Source organism: Pristiophorus japonicus, chromosome 10, assembly GCF_044704955.1.
Source record: "Pristiophorus japonicus isolate sPriJap1 chromosome 10, sPriJap1.hap1, whole genome shotgun sequence".
NCBI classification, from domain to species: Eukaryota; Metazoa; Chordata; class Chondrichthyes; family Pristiophoridae; genus Pristiophorus; species Pristiophorus japonicus.
In genome coordinates, this window is record NC_091986.1 from 182,232,997 (window position 1) to 182,252,537 (window position 19,541).

The 19,541-nt window shown below is 42.9% G+C and overlaps 1 protein-coding gene across 1 annotated transcript in view; it reads left to right on the forward strand.

The window, feature by feature from the left end:
• Positions 1 to 19,541, forward strand: part of LOC139275220 (FRAS1-related extracellular matrix protein 2-like) — a 288,895-nt gene that overhangs the window by 133,141 nt on the left and 136,213 nt on the right. Inside the window, exons 5-6 of the mRNA XM_070892378.1 lie at positions 5,382 to 5,507; positions 9,957 to 10,205. Of these exons, the coding sequence (XP_070748479.1) occupies positions 5,382 to 5,507; positions 9,957 to 10,205 (375 nt within the window). The remainder of the gene's footprint in view (positions 1 to 5,381; positions 5,508 to 9,956; positions 10,206 to 19,541) is intronic.

Genomic DNA, 19,541 nt, shown 5'->3' on the forward strand with positions numbered 1-19,541 from the left:
TTTTGCCACAATTTGTACTTTTTGAAACTGAACTCGATATAGTAGAATGGCAGGATCATCAACATGGTTACTGCCAGGGAAAGTTCTCTCAATATGATGTCATTAACGTAATGCTGCTTAACGTGCTGGTTACACTGTAGACTGACATCTCTGGCGCAGTCATCTGCATTCTACACATTGCACACAGGCTAGTGCATAACATTATTCACCTAGCCTCTGAAGGCAGTGCAATCCCAGATACCAAATTCCTCTGCCATTTAGAGTTTTGAAAAATAATCACAATCCTAAACTAATATATTGGCTAATAATTAGTTTGCTTAGCGCCACGCTTTTAGCGCCTGAGAGGGGCGCTGACGGGCCGCTATGTGTTTACCGCCCGAGCACCACGCTGTTAGCGCCTGAAAGGGGCGCTGATGGGCCGCTAAGTGTTTACCGCCCGAGCACCACGCTGTTGGCGCCTGAGAGGGGCGCTGATGGGCCGCTAAGTGTTTACCGCCCGAGCACCACGCTGTTGGCGCCTGAGAGGGGCGCTGAAGGGCCGCTATGTGTTTACCGCCCGAGCACCACACTGTTAGCGCCTGAGAGGGGCGCTGATGGGCCGCTATGTGTTTACCGCCCGAGCACCACGCTGTTGGTGCCTGAGAGGGGCGCTGAAGGGCCGCTAAGTGTTTACTGCCCGAGTGCCACGCTGTTAGTGCCTGCTGCGAACTTAATTGGTGGTTGCACTCTAGCGCCGCCCACTTGGTGACATCATGAGTGCAGCGCCACGATCTCAAAGTTCACGCCTTTTCGCCTGCTGTAGCAGCCTGGTGCTGACACCCGACGGGGAGAGCAGGCATTCCGTGGAAGCTCCCGGTGCGATATTATAAAGCAGGAGCAGGTGGGTGTTCAGTGTAAAAAATTTTAGGCCTGACATACTGCTGCTGATGTTTCCGATGCTCCCTTCAACTTTCTGTCATTTTTTGGGTGGTCCCTTTTAGGCACGAGGATGCTGGTTATCTCACACCAGAATATTATCCCTTAGTGCACCACTCCCCTCTTACGGTGCTGATCGTGAATATCCTGGTTGGAGATGGTAAATGTCACCCGGCACTAAAATCTGCGCTCAGGCGGTGTCCCCGCCTCCAACCAGGCTATAATGAATTTTTGGCCCATTATCTTTTTAAAATATACAGTTCTGGGCCAAAAAGAAAATCAAACGTCCATGAGCCAGTGTGTGGCTCAGCCTCCTACACAATAGGCCCTTGTGGAGTCAGCAGGGTGAGTGGTAAGCTCGCCATTGTGAGCCCCGACCCATTTTAACTCTCGGACCTGATTACCGTACTCCAGGCCCAACTCCTGCCCAAACCCAGCAGGAAGGACATGGAGACTGGCGGCTGGGAGTGGGGCGAGCGCAGCAGAAGGCCGCCATTGGTGAACCACATGAATGTTCCTCGTCATTCAGCTGCACTCTGGGGGTGCTGTACGCAGTCAGGGAGGGGGCGGAAAGCCTGTGGCAGGGACTCTTGCTCCTCCTGCCCCACAAGGAAGCATTTGTGAAATTACATTCACCAACCTTTTTTACTCTCTCCTGGACCTGCTGCTTCTTGGCACCCGATGTTCCTGACTAGACTGTCATCGGGTGACGAATGCGTGACCCTGCATTAAAATGGTACGGGGATCTGAATTAGCACATCAGACCCTGACATTTTACTGAGCCCTTGCTTGCTTGCAGCGTAGGCCTCACACACCTCCCAAAACCCGGGAGTTAAAATAGCATGCGTACTAAGCCAGAGGGCAGGCCGCTGCCTCTATTTTAATAGACCCATTCTCATCGGGCACTAGGGATTAAAATCTGCCCTAATGAATGTGCAAAATAAGCAATTGTACTATGAGACTGATGTGACCCCTTCTCGCACTGCCATATTCTCAGGGCTAATACTTTATCCCCCATTCCCTCCTGTCCTCAATCCCAACCTGACTGACTGCCAACTCCCAGGCCTACTTTTCTGATATGTAGGCCCCATTATCTCTCCCTGTATGAGGCCCACTCACTACGTTGTTCCTGGCTTCTCACTATCCCATGGGCCTGTCCCCAAGTTCAGGATAAAGCTGGGTGCTGCTGCCAAATGCTTAACCTGCCTCTTCTCTATTATTTTTTACAACAGCATGATCGCCACGCAGATTATTAATTAATGTGGAGTGAGCCTGTGCACCATTTAGTGTTCCTGCTCCTCCTTTGTGATTATAATGTAATTCATCTTTTAGTTATGAAAAATGTGAGTAAATAGAAATATTATTTGGAGACTTTTAGATTTTGCATCAAGATACAGATCAGCCATCATCTAATTGAATAGCAGAAAAGGCTTGAGTGGCTGAATGGCCTACTGCTGTTCCGATGTCTCAGTTTATTTCCCTGAACACAGAGACCAACATCAGAGGACCTCCCTTGACCGCCACTGGTCTTAGCTTCAACATTGGTAATTGGTAGACTGATCTCATTGCCTCAGATGCTTCCAATATTGTAATCCATTTGACAAATCAAAAGTACACATTAAGGAAGACGAGGCGAAAGTCCTAAAAATCCATTCTTTAATTCTGGTACAAGAAAAAATTTGGAATCCTGGTCAAAAATAAATGATTCTGCTAAATCATAGATTATATTTAAAAGAGGTACTATATTATATTATATTGTATTATAAAATGAACTCTTTTTAAGCTATCATCACTTACCTAACGTTAATTAATGTTTAAATGCTGACTAAACCCGAAAAAAAACAAATTGGAAAAACAAGTGGAGAAAGCATCTTGCTACAGCAGGTTGTTCTGTCTTGCAAAGTAATGAAAAGATATTTCTCCCTGACTCTGCTGTAACCTTGGAATGATAATTCCCATGCAAGGCAATATTCCAAAACTAATAAATCCACTCGACAGTCTCCTCCCAAGAAGAATTAACACTAAGATGCAAAAAGAGCAAACTTTTGCCATTGACTATTGCTAATTAAGGGAACAGCTGATGAGTTTACATGTGAGCTCAATGACCTGTTACATTTTGTTAATTAGCTGACTAATCTGGTGTAGAAAACTGTAAGCTTCTTGAATATCACTTTGTTAACTCCTTCCCCTCGGAATGCTCTCTCCATTTTTTGACGTAAATCAAGACACATTTTCCAGGTCACAAGCTTTAGTAGTGTTTATACAATTTCGGCAGTCTAAGAAAAACACTCTCCTAACCTCAGTTAAATAGCATCACTCCCACTGAGTGGTTTATCTGAAAGAGGAATGCGTTTGGGAGTACATTGTTTATAGGAAGGATTTGGGATTGTACGGAAAAGATAAAATGAGCAGAAAATTGAGAAAAGAACCGCCTTCTAACTGGTTTAAGTTTTTAGCAGTGAATTTGATAATTCAGTCTCTCAACCACAGCCAGTTTACTGCTCTCACTGGATCATAGATTATGTTGGTAATGTGTAGTGGCAACTGTCCAGTTTCTATCTGGGCATGGACTTTTTGGATTGTATCCAGTAATTTACTTTAAACACAAAAGGTTCATATAGCAAAGCTGATTGAGGAATGACAAGAGAACTAATCAGGGTAAGTCTGACTCATTGACCTCGACTTGGACAGGTTAGCTGAGTGGGCAAACGCATGGCAGATGCAGTATAATGTGGATAAATGTGAGGTTATCCACTTTGGTGGCAAAAACACGAAGACAGAATATTATCTGAATGGCGGCAGATTAGGAAAAGGGGAGGTGCAATGAGACCTGGGTGTCATGGTACATCAGCCATTGAAAGTTGGCATGCAGGTACAGCAGGCGGTGAAGAAGGCAAATGGTATGTTGGTCTTCATAGGGGATTTGAGTATAGGAGCAGGGAGGTCTTACTGCAGTTGTACAGGGCCTTAGTGAGGCCTCACCTGGAATATTGTGTTCAGTTTTGGTCTCCTAATCTAAGGAAGGACGTTCTTGCTATTGAGGGAGTGCAGCGAAGGTTCACCAGACTGATTCCAGGGATGGCTGGACTGACATATGAGGAGAGACTGGATCGACTGGGCCTGTATTCACTGGAGCTTAGAAGGATGAGAGGTGATCTCATAGAAACATATAAAATTCTGACGGGACTGGAAGGTTAGATGCGGGAAGAATGTTCCCGATGTTGGGGAAGTCCAGAACCAGGGCACATAATCTAAGGATAAGGGATAAGCCATTTAGGACTGAGATGAGGAGAAACTTCTTCACTCGAGAGTTGTGAACCTGTGGAATTCCCTACCACAGAGAGTTGGTGATGCCAGTTCATTGGATATATTCAAGAGGGAGTTAGATATGGCCCTTACGGCTAAAGGGATCAAGGGGTATGGAGAGAAAGCGGGAAAGGGATACTGAGGTGAATGATCAGCCATGATCTTATTCTCTACCTGCACTCTGTGTTAATACCGGGCCCATTAACTGTGAAAAACAACTTCTCTGCCACAAGTTTGGTTGCGAGTCCAAAAACTCCTAATTAATGTTCATTTTTCCAACAAGACAAGGAAATTTAAAAAGGGTCATTTTTTTCGCCTCCTTCTGAATAATAGGCATTAAGTAGCTAGATTCTAGTCTTTAGGGCAGCAGACATTCAGGAATTTCACCAGCTTTTCATTTACATAAATTTTATAGTTTTCGAGTTGCAAATTTCAAAGTTTCTTAGTCTGCATGTGTTATAACTTACTGAGTCTATAGCATGAAAGCTATTTTTAAAAAGGACACAAATTATCTCAAGATACTTTGAGAAATATAATGAAAACTATAATTATCTTTTTATTTTTCCATCATTGTATTACTTGCAAAATATCCCCAAATATTTTGGTTTATTCCGACCTGTAATGCCAGGATTAATTTTGGATTTTGGATAGAAAGGATTCCTTTGATAAACTGCCAGAAGCCTGTGTGTGTTTTCTGGAACAAAAGCAAGCATACTTTTCACTGTGGGAGGTGCACAAGTGAGACTGCCTGCTGGAGTTACAATTCAAGCAAAGGTCAACCAGGCGACTTCTGTCTTATATAAATACGAAAAGGATATTTATACACAAGCTCAGTCACTGCACACGCATTGTCTTTGAAGCAATGAGTTCCTAATTCTCACAACATTAAAAACCATAGAAACATGCTTAAAAGGAACTGATACTCGTCCATGTTTGTAGGAGCCAAAAAGATAAAGACACTGCAAACACACCAGCAATTATTCAGATAATAAAATTCCACAGAACATCAAAGAATAATCTTTATCTTCACTACCTGTGCTCAGTATAAATAATCAGTTTCTGGTTAGGTGTGTTAGAGCCTAATAATATGACAGAATAATTTAATCATGTCCATTCGATTTTGTTTACCCTTAACAAAATATATAAAATTTTTTCTTCAGAATCGACCGTCTTCATCCCCAAGTCTTCCTATGCCATTGTCGAAGATGTTGGTGAGTTGTTGATTCCAGTGAAGAGGACAGGCGATGTGAGTCAGGAGCTGATGGTTATCTGTTTCACTCACCAAGGTACGAGGATAAACAGCAGTTGCTGCAGGAGTTCTAATTCCCACAAACTATTGTTTCTTTTATTCGTCCACATAGATATCCTCACATCAAAAATAAGTTTCAGACTGTACTTGCAGTTGCTGTAATTCAGTTACTTTGAGGTACCCAGTGGCCCACTGACAGTACTCAGTAGTTAAACTCCTTTACAAATGTTTACTTGAGGTACTGATTGTTCTTTGCATTTGCAAACTTCACCATGCAATATTTGCATTAATACATTTCAGTATTTCCTATCCAGAATAAAACAGAATTTGAGAAATGATAATTGTCTATATTAGTCACGGTATTCTCTGAATAAACTGTAAAATGTAACTTTTATATGAATGCAGAGCAGCAGCTTTCACATGTTCCCAAAACTGAGCTGTTTAACCTGCACACACCACGGCGGCAGTTGTAGAGCAGGTATATGGAACAGCCAAACATATAGACAGACGTCTGTATTGATAGCATTTTCAGTATAGATGTTGAAGGATTTTAGGCAATGAGTTATCAAAAACTTCTGACAACATATATCACATGTATGTGAAAGCAAATAGATTTATTGAAAAGATGGTTTATGATAACATTTTATTTAATGAGGGACTTAAAATCCAGTTTATATTGGGTATACTGCCAACGCAATGCAAGCATTGTCAGATTCACTGCTAGTGCAATGCAGTGTGGTTATGTGTAGGACTCCCTGCTAATACAGTACTGCTATGTGTTGGGATCCTTACTGATGTAGTGCTGCAGTGTGGCAGCCTTGCTGCTGGTGTGTAGTGCGATGTGCATCATATTTCCCATTGGACGTAGTGTTGTGTGTTTGATTCCCCACTAAATGGAATATGTACGTGCCTTCAGCTATCTAGGCCCTAAGCTCTGGAATTTCCTCCCTAAACCTCTCCGCTGCTCTACCTCTCCTCCTTTAAGATGCTCCTTAAAACCCACCTCACTTGTCCTAATATCTCCTTATGTGGCTTGATGTCAAATTTGTCTGATAACGCTCCTGTGAAGCGCTTTGGGATGTTTTGCTATGTTAAAGGTGCTATATAAATGCAAGTTGTTATGTGTGTTAGATTTCCCACTGGTGTTGTGTTGTGTGTGTTCCATTCCCTGCTGAATGTAATATGTGTTGGATTCCCTGTTGAATGTAATGTGTGTATTGGATGCAATGTTGTGTGTTGGATTCCCCATTAGATACAATGTTGTGTGTTGAATTCCCCGTTGGATGTAATGTGTGTTGGATTCCTCGCTGGAATTCCCCTTGGTGTAGTATGTTTCTCTACTGGCATAATGTGACTGCTTCTGATTCTCTGCTATTATAATGGATTTTTGCCCACTCTTGCTTATTCATACTTACAAATGTTCAAATTCAATCAGTACTTGGGTTGCTGATTTTTTTTTCTCAATTCTGTTCCTGATACCAGAAAGTTTAATATCCTTATTTTTTGCTGATCAGAATCAAAGTCTTAGATGCTGGACATGCAAGGCCAGCTGCAACTAGACAAGCTGTTCACCCAAGTAATAGAAAAGTAAAAAGACCAGGAATGTCCAGCAGGCAAATCAGCAAGCTAACATTTTAGATGTAAACATTATAACATAGCTTTCTCTTCTAGTGAAAGAAAAATTGTTGCAATAGATTATCTTATGCACCACAAGTTAAAGGAAATAAAAGTGATTTGAGAATAGTACATGAATCAAAATTGTATTCAGCTCATTAAAATCCCACTTGCTGGCTAATGGCAACAGGTGTTAACATGATCGCCTTAAGTCATGCTTGGCTTTGAATTGCACAGGGCAGCTGTTTTTTACATTAACGCCTTCCTATTTCTTGAATTTTGGTTGCTTTTATATTGGGGAGGGGGCATGGTTTTGAAACCCCTTTCCAAATTCTATCTAATAACTGTGGTCTTAAATATATCATTGCTGTTTAATGGCCTAATTGTTCTGTGCAGTACGTAAAACAAATAACTCCCTGCATCCATGCTCTTAACATCCACTAATGGTTTACAACAGGAAGACCCAGTAATACAATTCATTTCTTTGTGTTACAGCTGACAGCTGTTGAGTCAGATTTAACATCCATTTAATTTCAAGTTACAAAGCAAACCAAAACTGTACTACTTTGAAGTGAGATACAGCAGGGTTTAGATTTACTGTTACTTCAGGTCAATGCATCTCACTTAGGTGGAATTACCTTCACAAAACATCCTGTTCTCAACTTTTACTCTGAGGTTCAGGGGACACAGTTTATAGGGAGTTGACTGTACCTGTTAACATAACATAAGAAATAGGAGCAGGAGTAGGCCATTCGGCCCGTCGAGCCTGCTCTGCCATTCAGTAAGATCATGGCTGATCTTCTACCCCAAGTCCACTTTCCTGCACTATTCCCATATCCCTTGATTCCCTTAATATCCAAAAATCTAGTGATTTCCGGTTTGAATATACTCGATGACTGAGCCTTCACAGCCCTCTAGGGTAGAGAATTTCAAATGGCCGACCCCTTATTCTGAGACTGTGACCCCTGGTTCTAGACTTCCCAGCTGTCGGGATAGGATCCTAAAGGATTTATTCCAATAAGCCTGGAAGAATTGTAGCGCATGGGTGAGAACTTTTGAACAGAATACTTTGCAGGATAATATAATATGGTATTTGCATACTTTGAATTGGGTCATCTTAAACTTTGGTCAGTACCCATTTATGTCATGTTTTATCCTGCCTCTGAGAAACATCTCAAAACGCTTCACACAAACTATTTGAAATACAGTTACAATTATATTGGAAAAGGTTTGTGCATAGCAAGATCCCACAAGCAACAATCAGTTGATTGACCAGAGTTGGTCTGTTTTTGGTGTTGGTTAATGGAAGAATACTGACCAGAACACTGAAAACCTGCTACTCTTTTTTCGACTAGTGCCATTAAATCCGTAACATCCACATGAAAGGGCAAACACGAGTCTCGGTTTAACATCTCATCTGAAGGATGTCACCTTTTGAAAATGCAGCACTTTCTCAGTACTGCAATGAAGTGTTAGCTTAGATTACATACACTGTGGAATGGGGTGTAAACCTACAACCTTCTGACTCAAATGCGAGAGTTGGAGGTGTGGTGACAATTTTAGAAGTGAGTATACTGTATATTGTACTTCTGGAGGCATAGCTTTTCAGGACAAAAATGATTTATGACACTTTTGTGTATTTTCCAATGTTTTGGAGTATAGCAGAAGCCAGCAACCACGAGAACTCGCCTGTTAGCAACCAGCCATTAGAAGCCAGTCATCACCAATAGCCAGTTCATTGCCAGTTATAAGCAGCCAGCCACCGTCAACCAACCTACAACTAACTACCACTATACAGGTTGGAGGCTTGGGCGAGAATTTGAGACCATAATCTGTGGGGGGGAAAAATTGCAACTGTTGCTGCAAAAATATATTCTGCAAGTACTATTTCTTACTGGGAATGCAGAAAACAGTCTAGTGTCTTAGTGAACCTTTCTGAATGGTGTAAATACCACCAGTCTAAATGACCTTGGAAGCTGGAAAGATGTACTTCAAAGTGAAGCTGGAAGCAATCAAGCCCTCTTTTGTTTCCACCACAGTTTATGTTGATACTCTGTTCAGCCAAAGTCTATGCCAGCACTCTTTTTTTTCCCCCAGCCCATGTCCGTACTCTTCCCTCCATCCATGCTGCCACTTAATTCTCCCACAGTCCATAATTACACATATAGCTGTGGCTTAAGTGCAGTTCTTCTTAAGCATATTAGCCTAGTGATCACACTGCACTTTAATTGGGAATCGGGATAATCCTGATTAAATAGCATATACATTAAAGAGACCACACTATTAGCTCCTGTTCTATAACTTGGTGCTATACAGCAATATAGTTTATGATGGCCCTGGTTGCAATGTTTGAAAACCTGACGCTCTTTCCAAGAGAGAACATTGTTGTGATCAAAGTACAATGGACAGCGTTTAAGAGAAACAACCTGTTCTGGTTTCATGTTGTACCAGCACAGCTGGAAGATGTTTGCCCCAGTTTCCTATCTCTAATTTAAATTTCACACTTATGGTTTCAGCAATAAATTAACATCTTTGTGAGGCAGTATTCCTTACAGCAAATTGAACCACTTTGAAAACAGTAGTCATTTTTATTAGATGAATAGTCTTGGTGGTACTTAATGTCATTAAACATTTCTTTATGATTTGAAATGTCATACAAATGTTCTTATCAGATAGCTGATGGGATCACCACATGGTATGCAGATTACCTTATGTAATGTCTAACATTCACTTTGACAAACAAGGATGAACAATTATGAAGCATTTAGTTCTTGAGAGATGGAGAACTAAATGTTAGGTCAACACAAAGAAAGAGATTATTTGGCTCTGGTTAAATGGTTTAGTGTGAAATCCTTTTGATCTTTTCTTGCAGACACTGCTACTGGCACTATTCCATCCAGTGTGCTGTCCTACTCTGACTACATCACTCGATCGGAGGATCACAACAGTATCATCCGTTTTGACAAGGATGAAACTGAAAAATGGTGTCACGTTGTCATCATTGATGATTCCTTGTATGAAAATGAGGAGACCTTTAACGTCACGCTGAGCATGCCCATGGGGGGCAAATTAGGAGTATATCCATCCACTCAGATTATCATCCTACCAGACGCAAATGATGGTAAGACCCAACCTTTTCAGATTTCTGTATCACATTACACTAGTAGGTGACCATGGCAACGAATAGGTATGTCTGAACTGGGCTGCTTTGGCTCTTGTTTGTAATTATCTCTCTCTTGGTGGATTACATCAAATTTAAACCATTTACAATTAAAACTGTAGTAAATCTACAATCATTGCAGGTGTTGCTTAGCTGGAACTCATAAGCATTTCAGTATTTTTAAATCACCTTTTTGTGAATTTGAAAGACATCAGGCAATCCAGTAAGTTTAGTCATTTTATACAGCAGAAACCATGAGTTAATATTTCATTGCAGTTGAAGTCCTGCAGAACTCTGAGCTATGTGAATGGACATAGAACAGAACTCCACATTCTCCAGAATATGTTTGGTGTGCACCTGACGAATAATGTGGGATTGGAGGAGCTGGATTGAACAGCTGGTTAAAACTGTCTATTGTTACCGATCACCCTTGAAGCCTCCAGTTTGATTCTCTCTAAAGAATGAACACTGCTGTCTTATCTAACACATGGGTATGGGATCACAAGGTAAGTTTGACAGTCTCAGCTAATGTTTTGTTTAATATTTTAAGTAGTTACAGAATGGTATGTCCCATCACTTCAAGAAGTTCGCTGCCGTACATTATTAGTTATAATGTTTGAGTTAGTAGAAATCATGATCTCAATAAACTCTCCCAAAAAAGCAATAAATTTAGCTCTAATTCAACATTCTTGGTTCTAAGAGGTTAAGAATATGGAGAATGAGGGATGCCAACAGATTATGTTTGTGGAGTGTTTAGGGACTCTTGTCGAAGTTTGGTAAATGCCACGCACTGGGAAGCCAACATTGCTGCTGACCTCTGGTTGCTTAGTACTGACGAGAAAATGAAAGTAGGTCCAATGTTTGATGTGATCATCCCAGATCCTTCAGCAAGGTAATATATAACTGAACTAGAATTTCTGAAAGGATGATAATCCGGTAATCTAGCTGAAAACTGCTCAGTATAACTGATTTACTAGCCAGAATCATAGCAGCGCATTTGGGTCTTAACATTTTGTGAATTATATGGGAATGTTTTTGCATCAATTACTTGTGATATCCAATATATTCCATTGCTTTAGAAATACAGTTAGCAACAATGTCTCCACTGTGTAGTTTATTTGTCAATGTGGTATTTAAAATTATTCTTGAAAGAAGTGTTATTCTTGTACATATAATTCCACATTAATCAAAGATTGAACTTTTCTTCATGATAAATATTTCATTGAAACAACACTTGCCCATTTGTCATTTGGGCAGAGTGAAGTTCAGGTTGTTGCCTGACGAATGGTGCTTTATCTTGACTACTGAGTCTGTCTTCAAGTTGTAAGTGTAAAGAAAACTATTTTTTTTAAATGGTGTCTGAGTGAAGACCGCTGTCACTTTGCTCAACACCTTGCTTAAAAACAAACCTCATTTCAATAACGATTCTTGTTGCCACTCATAATTTATCCATTGTCCGTATAACAGCAGGCAAGATGTGTTTGGGCAAGAATGCTGAATACCTTGAATGCCCTAAGCAAGGAGTGTTAAACATAGAAACATAGAAAATAGGTGCAGGAGTCGGCCATTCGGCACTTCGAGCCTACACCGCCATTCAATGAGTTCATGGCTGATCATTCCCTCAGTACCCATTTCCTGCTTTCTCTCCATACCCCTTGATCCCCTTAGCCGTAAGGGCCATATCTAACTCCCTCTTGAATATATCCAATGAACTGGCATCAACAACTCTCTGCGGCAGGGAATTCCATAGGTTAACAACTCGCTGAGTGAAGAAGTTTCTCCTCATCTCAGTCCTAAATGGCCTATCCCTTATCCTAAGACTATGTCCCCTGGTTCTGGACTTGCCCAACATCGGGAACATTCTTCCCGTATCTAACCTGTCCAGTTCCATCAGAATCTTATACGTTTCTGTGAGATCCCCTCTCATCCTTCTAAACTCCAGTGAATAAAGGCCCAGTTGATCCAATCTCTCCTCATATGACAGTCCAGCCATCCCTGGAATCAGTCTAGTGAACCTTCGCTGCACTTCCTCAATAGCAAGACCGTCCTTCCTCAGATTAGGAGACCAAAACTGAACACAATGTTCCAGGTGAGGCCTCACTAAGGCCCTGTACAACTGCAGTAAGACCTCCCTGCTCCTGTATTCAAATCCTCTCGCTATGAAAGCCAACATACCATTTGCCTTGTCAAAAGCCTTTTAAAAGTCCAAATACACCACACCCACTGATTCTCTCTTGTCCACTCTAATATTTACATCCTCAAAAAATTCCAGAAGATTTGTCAAGCATGATTTCCCTTTCATAAATCCATGCTGACTTGAACCAATCCTGTCACTGCTTTCCAAATGCGCTGCTATTTCATCCTTAATGATTGATTCCAACATTTCCCCCACCACCGATGTCAGGCTAACCGGTCTATAATCACCCGGTTTCTCTCTCCCTCCTTTTTTAAAAAGTGGTGTTACATTAGCAACCCTCCAGTCCATAGGAACTGATCCAGAGTCGATAGACTGCTGGAAAATGATCACCAATGCATCCACTATTTCGAGGGCCACTTCCTTTAGTACTCTTTGATGTAGACTATCAGGCCCTGGGGATTTATCGCCTGTCAATCCCGTCAATTTCCCTAACACTATTTCCCGCCTAATAAGGATATCCTTCAGTTCCTCCTTCTCACTAAACCCTCCGTCCCCTAGTACATCCGGAAGGTTATTTATGTCTTCCTTTGTGAAGACAGAACTGAAGTACTTGTTCAATTGGTCTGCCATTTCTTTGTTCCCCATTATAAATTCACCCGAATCCAACTGCAAGGGACCTACGTTTGTCTTCACTAATCTTTTTCTATTCACATATCTATAGAAGCTTTTGCAGTCAGTTTTTATGTTTCCGGCAAGCTTCCTCTCGTACTCTATTTTCCCCCTCTTAATTAAACCCTTTGTCCTCTTCTGAATTTTAAATTTCTCCCAGTCCTCCGGTTTGCTGCTTTTTCTGGCTAATTTGTATGCCTCTACCTTGGATTTAACACTATCCTTAATTTCCCTTGTTAGCCACGGTTGAGCCACCTTCCCAGTGTTATTTTTACTCCAGACAGGGATGTACCATTGTTGAAGTTCATCCATGTGATCTATAAATGTTTGCCATTGCCTATCTACCGTCAACCCTTTAAGTATCATTTGCCAGTCTAATCTAGCCAATTCACGCCTCATACTGTCAAAGTTACCTTTCCTTAAGTTCAGGACCCTAGTTTCTGAATTAACTGTGTCACTCTCCATCTTAATGAAAAATTCTACCATATTATGGTCACTCTTCCCCAAGTGGCCTTGCACAACAAGATTGCTAATTAGTCCCTTCTCATTACACATCACCCAGTCTAGGATGGCCAGTTCTCTGGTTGGTTCCTCGACATATTGGTCTAGAAATCCATCCCTAATACACTCCAGGAAATCCTCCTCCACCGCATTGCCACCAGTTAGGTTAGCCCAATCAGTATGTAGATTAAAGTCGCCTATGATTACTGCTGTACCTTTATTGCACACATCCCTTATTTCTTGTTTGATGCTGTCCCCAACCTCACTACTACTATTTGGTGGCCTGTAGACAACTCCCACTAGCGTTTTCTACCCTTTGGTATTCCGTAGCTCCACCATACTGATTCCACATCCTCCAAGCTAATGTCCTTCCTTACAATTGCATTAATTTCCTCTTTAACCAGCAACGCCACCCCGCCTCCTTTTCCTTTCTGGCTATCCTTCCTAAATACTGAGTACCCCTGGATGTTGAGTTCCCAGCCTTGGTTACCCTGGAGCCATGTTTCTGTGATGCCAATCACATCGTATTCATTAACTGCTATCTGTGCAGTTAATTCGTCCACCTTATTCCGAATACACCTCGCATTGAGGCACAGAGCCTTCAGGCTTGTCTTTTTAACACACTTTGACCCTTCAGAATTTTGCTGTAATTTGCCCTTTTTGCTTTTTGCCTTGGGTTTCTCTGCCCTCCACTTTTACTATTCTCCTTTCTATCTTTTGCTTCTGGCTCCATTTTATTTCCCTCTGTCTCCCTGCATAGATTCCCAATCCCCTGCCATATTAGTTTAACTCCTCCCAAACAGCACTAACAAACACTACCCCTAGGACATTGGTTCCGGTCCTGCCCAGGTGCAGACCGTCCGGTTTGTACTGGTCCCACCTTTTCCAGAACTGGTTCCAATGCCCCAGGAATTTGAATCCCTCCCTGCTGCACCACTGCTCAAGCCATGTATTCATCAGAGCTATCTTGTGATTCCTACTCTGATTAGCACGTGGCACTGGTAGCAATCCTGAGATTACTACTTTTTGGGGTCCTACTTTTTAATTTAATTCCTCGCTCCCTAATTTCACGTCGCAGGACCTCATCCCGTTTTCTACCTATGTCGTTGGTACCTATATGTACCACAACAACTGGCTGTTCACCCTCCCTTTTTAGAATGTCCTGCACCCGCTCCGAGACATCCTTGACCCTTGCACCAGGGAGGCAACATATACCATTCTGGAGTCTCGGTTGCGGCCGCAGAAATGCCTATCTATTCCCCTTACAATTGAATCCCCTATCACTATCGCGCTCCCACTCTTTTTCCTGCCCTCCTGTGCAGCAGAGCCACTCACGGTGCCATGAACTTGGCTGCTGCTGCCCTCCCCTGATGAGTCATCCCCCTCAACAGTACCCAAAGCGCTTTATCTGTTTTGCAGGGGGATGACCGCAGGGGATCCCTGCACTACCTTCCTTGCACTGCTCTTTCTGTTGGTCTTCCATTCCCTATCTGGCTGTGTACCTTTTTCCTGCGGTAAGACCAACTCGCTAAACGTGCTGTTCATGTCATTCTCTACATCATGCATGGTCCAGATTGAATCCACCCGCAGCTCCAGTGCTGCAATGTGGTCTGTCAGGAGCTGGAGGTGCTTGCATTTTCCGCACACGTAGGCGTCAGGGACACCGGAAGCGTCCCTGAGTTCCCACATAGTACAGGAGGAGCATAACACGTGTCCGAGCTCTCCTGCCATGACTTAACCCCTAGATGGACTTAATTTGGCAACAATAATGCTAAAGGTTACTTACTGATAAAGAAAAAGAAAAACTACTCACCAATTAGCAGCCAATCACTTACCCCCTTGGCTGTGACGTCATCTTTCGATTTCTTTCTACTTCTTTTCTGCCTTCTCTCCCTGCTGCAGCTGCACAAGCTGGGCCTTTATAGGCCTTTCGCCGACTGCTCCCAGCTCTCGACTACCGCCGACTCCCGCTGCACAAGCTGGGCCTTTATAGGCCTTTCGCCGACTGCTCCCAGCTCTCGACTACCGCCGACTCCCGCTGCCGCTGGGCCTTTATAGGCCTTTCGCCGACTGCTCCCAGCTCTCTACTACTGCCGACTCCCGCTGCCGCTGGGCCTCTATAGGCCTTTCGCCGACTGCTCCCAGCTCTCGACTACCGCCGACTCCCGCTGCCGCTGGGCCTTTATAGGCCTTTCGCCGACTGCTCCCAGCTCTCGACTACCGCTGACTCCCGCTGCCGCTGGGCCTCTATAGGCCTTTCGCCGACTGCTCCCAGCTCTCTACTACCGCCGACTCCCGCTGCCGCTGGGCCTCTATAGGCCTTTCGCCGACTGCTCCCACCTCTCGACTACCGCCGACTCCCGCTGCCGCTGGGCCTCTATAGGCCTCTTGCCGAGTGTTGATTAAAAATATGCTGCAGGTCTGGAAAAATGATGGAAAAGCAACATATGTGTTTTAAAATTTGGGATCAGTGATATTAATAAGGATTTTCTGTTTTCTAGGTAAACCATCATTGGAATAGCTATGTAATTGATATGCAGTGTTTTAAACTGCATTCATTTGTTTGATATATTTTACTTCCTTCTTTCAGCTTATTTTAAATTTAATTTCAGGACTTCAGTAACTTTAATGAAACACAATAACCAAGCTAATAGAGATACTCCAAAGCAAAGCTGTTGCAACATAGAAAAACATAGAAACATAGAAAATAGGTGCAGGAGTCGGCCATTCGGCCCTTCGAGCCTGCACCACCATTCAGTAAGATCATGGCTGATCATGCAACTTCAGTACCCCATTCCTGCTTTCTCTCCATACCCCTTGATCCCTTTAGCCGTAACTAATTCTAACCATTGCTTGACAACTAAAGCAGGGTGGCGAAGCTTTTTTGTGGGCCACATAGGTGTGTACCATGAAACACGGGCCACACAGAGTTTAAATCCATATTCCCACTAAATTTGCATATATGCCAATCATAGGCTGGAATCTTCCCAGCCCTGCGAGTGTGGGTTGGAGGCTGGCCCGCTGTCAAAATGGTCCCGACTGACAGTGGATCGGAATCCCGCTCTGAAACCCCCTCTGTGTCAGTTTCTCAACTGCTGGGTCTGCGTGCGGAAGCTGCACCGCCGCTGCAGAAGGCCACAGCCTCACTGGACCACCGGTTAAAAGCTTGTTTTGGCACCGCTGGGCAGGCCGAAGATTTTCGGAGGGGAATGTCGCCATCACGGGGGGTTAGATTGGCGGTGCGCACGGTGATGACGTGCTTACCACTGATTGGCAGCAGCGGAGCGGTGGGGGTGGAGGGGGCCATCAGGGCACCACCGGGAAAACTCGGGAGGGCAATTAGGCTAGCAGCGACCATTCCATGAAAAGTCGGCGGCCACTCCACGCCACAGCGTGGCCGCCGATTTACGGTGGTAACAGGCCTTGAGGAGAGGGGCAATTTAGGCCCCAAAGTGTTCAAAATAAAGATTTCAATGTTTGACAACACATTAGCAGAAACTCTACATGAACATTGGTTGAAACCCCTAAGTGCCTACCTTTGTGTGTTGTTAGTTGGTATGATTGGACAAGGGTGAGTGTGAGGGGTGGCTAGTGAGATGGGGAAGTGATAATGTTGATAGAGAGAGAGAGAGAGAGAGAGAGAGAGAGAGAAATGGGTGAAGGTGCAAGGTCAGTTGGTGTGAGTAAGAATGTGCAGGAGTAGGGTAGGGAATGCAGAGTGATGGGAATGTGATAAGTGGCACAGCAGGATGAGGTTGAGTGTAGCTTTGCAGTAACATTTTGTGATCTACTGAGATCATTGAAAGGTTTACACCACTGCAGCCAGGTCCTTCTGACAACATCCCTGCTTGTGCCTTCCTGTGCAATGTGCAACCAGGCTGCGTTGGTGTCCTAGGGAGGTCTCTTCCGCCCATTGTGACTCCCTTCATAAGCATCTGGAGGGAGTCATCGGAGAGCCTGGGTGCAGCTGTGCACCTTTGTGCTGTGCTTGTCAGTATTTGCAGCACCTCAATGCTGTAGAATATTGACAGAACAACTGTCAAAAAAAAGTTGGCCATGGTCCCTTTAACACCTGCTTCCTGTTAATTGGCCAGTAACCTCACAGGATGGGCTTAACAAGCCCCATCAACGGAAGATTGTGTTGAGAGAGCGGGAGCAGGGAGTGTTTCCTACACACCACCAATTCCGGCTACACTGGTCTCGCCACTGTTGGCGATATCGCGCTCGTAGAATAATACAGCACAGAAGGAGACCATTCGGCCATCAATTCTGTGCTGGCTCTTTCCAAGCCAATCCAGTTAGCTCCACTCCCTGACTCTTTCCCCTTATCCCCAAAATGTTTTCTCCTTCAATTATTTATCCAATTCCCTTTTTCAAGACTACTATTGAATTTGTATCCACTATCCTATCAAGCAGTGCATTCCAAATCCTAATCACTCATTGCGTAAAAAAGTTTTTCCTCATGTTGCATCTGTCTCTTTTACCAATCACCTTAAATCTGTGCCCTCTGGTGATAAGCCATTGAAAACAGTTTCTCTTTATTTACTCTATATAAATCCTTTGTGGATTTTATTAATTCTCTGTCAATCCACTTAACCTTCTCCGCTCTAGGGAGACCAACCCCACCTCCACCGGTTTATCAACGTGACTGTAATCCCTCATCCCTGGACCCATTCTAGTAAATCTGTTCTGTACCCTCTCCATCATCATCATCAAGCCTTCACATCCTTCCTAAAGTATGGTGCCCAAAATTAAACACAATACTCCAGTTGGGGCCAAACTTCTGTTTATGTCTAGGTTTAGCATAACTTCCTGGCTTTTGTACAAATTACTCTTGCATATAGTGCTTGTTATTTTCATTTAGGCCAGACACCAACACTAATCAGGCAGAACAGATTCTATCTAATTTCCAGGCCCGATGGGTGTACTATACACATTGGCCCCAGAGACACTCATGACATGAAACAAAACAGATTGATAATTTGTCAGACTGCACGATTATATCTTTGAAGAGTGTAAGTGGTTCCAGGCGCTCCTTTTTTGATACAGCGGTGTTAGTTCTGAACCATGTTCAATGCTATCCTTTGCGTAATATTTGCAGCTGGTTACTGGAATGGTTTAGGTTGAGTACACTACTCAAGCAAATTCATCTGACACCTGAAACTTACCTATATTCATATGGTATATGTATGGTAGGCTACATTTATTCACAGTCTTCTCATTTTTGACGTTTGGTACTTCCTTCAAGTCTGATGCCGCCTTCTGCATATTTTTATGACCTCTCCTGATACATGCGACCTTATTTGACCTCGTGTGCTCGCTTCTTGCATCTGCTGCACTCTCTCGACATTGATGGTGTGTTTTCTGAATAGAGGGTACTTTACCATGTATTCTTGCCACCTGCTATGATCTGTAAATCTTACATCTCCACATCCTGAGTGGCCTACAGTGCAATATTTTAACTGGTTGACATTTCTGACATTGCAGGTACTTTCCCATTGTCCACTGTCATATTTTAGTTTTAGCGCACTCATATGCACCTTAGCTGCTCAAATATGTTCAAAGTTGTGTGTTTCTACAAAGGAATTTAACAAAAAAACACCAAAAATATTAATTGTCATTTAATGTACTAGCTGTGCACAGGTTAATTTCAGCAGTAATGTGTTTTTCCCTTCAAGTGAATTAAAAATTAATCTCTTGGAAAATCTACACATGAATGCAATATTGGAATTCTTGAAAGTTTTGCCACTGGCGGATAATTAAATTATTGAATCAGTTAATGTTCAAACAAAATTGTGGATCATATATAAGCATTCTTTCCAAAAATGAGCTTGCTTTATAGTTGTTCATTCAGAACTTTATAGGTCAGTTCTTTAAGAACTAATGAAAACTTTAAGATATCTGCTTCTGTGCATTGTCAGCTGTTTGTTACGTTGTAAACGTTGCGGCTTTTGTCTGCCACCCTTGTGTATGAGTAGGCTGCACATTTC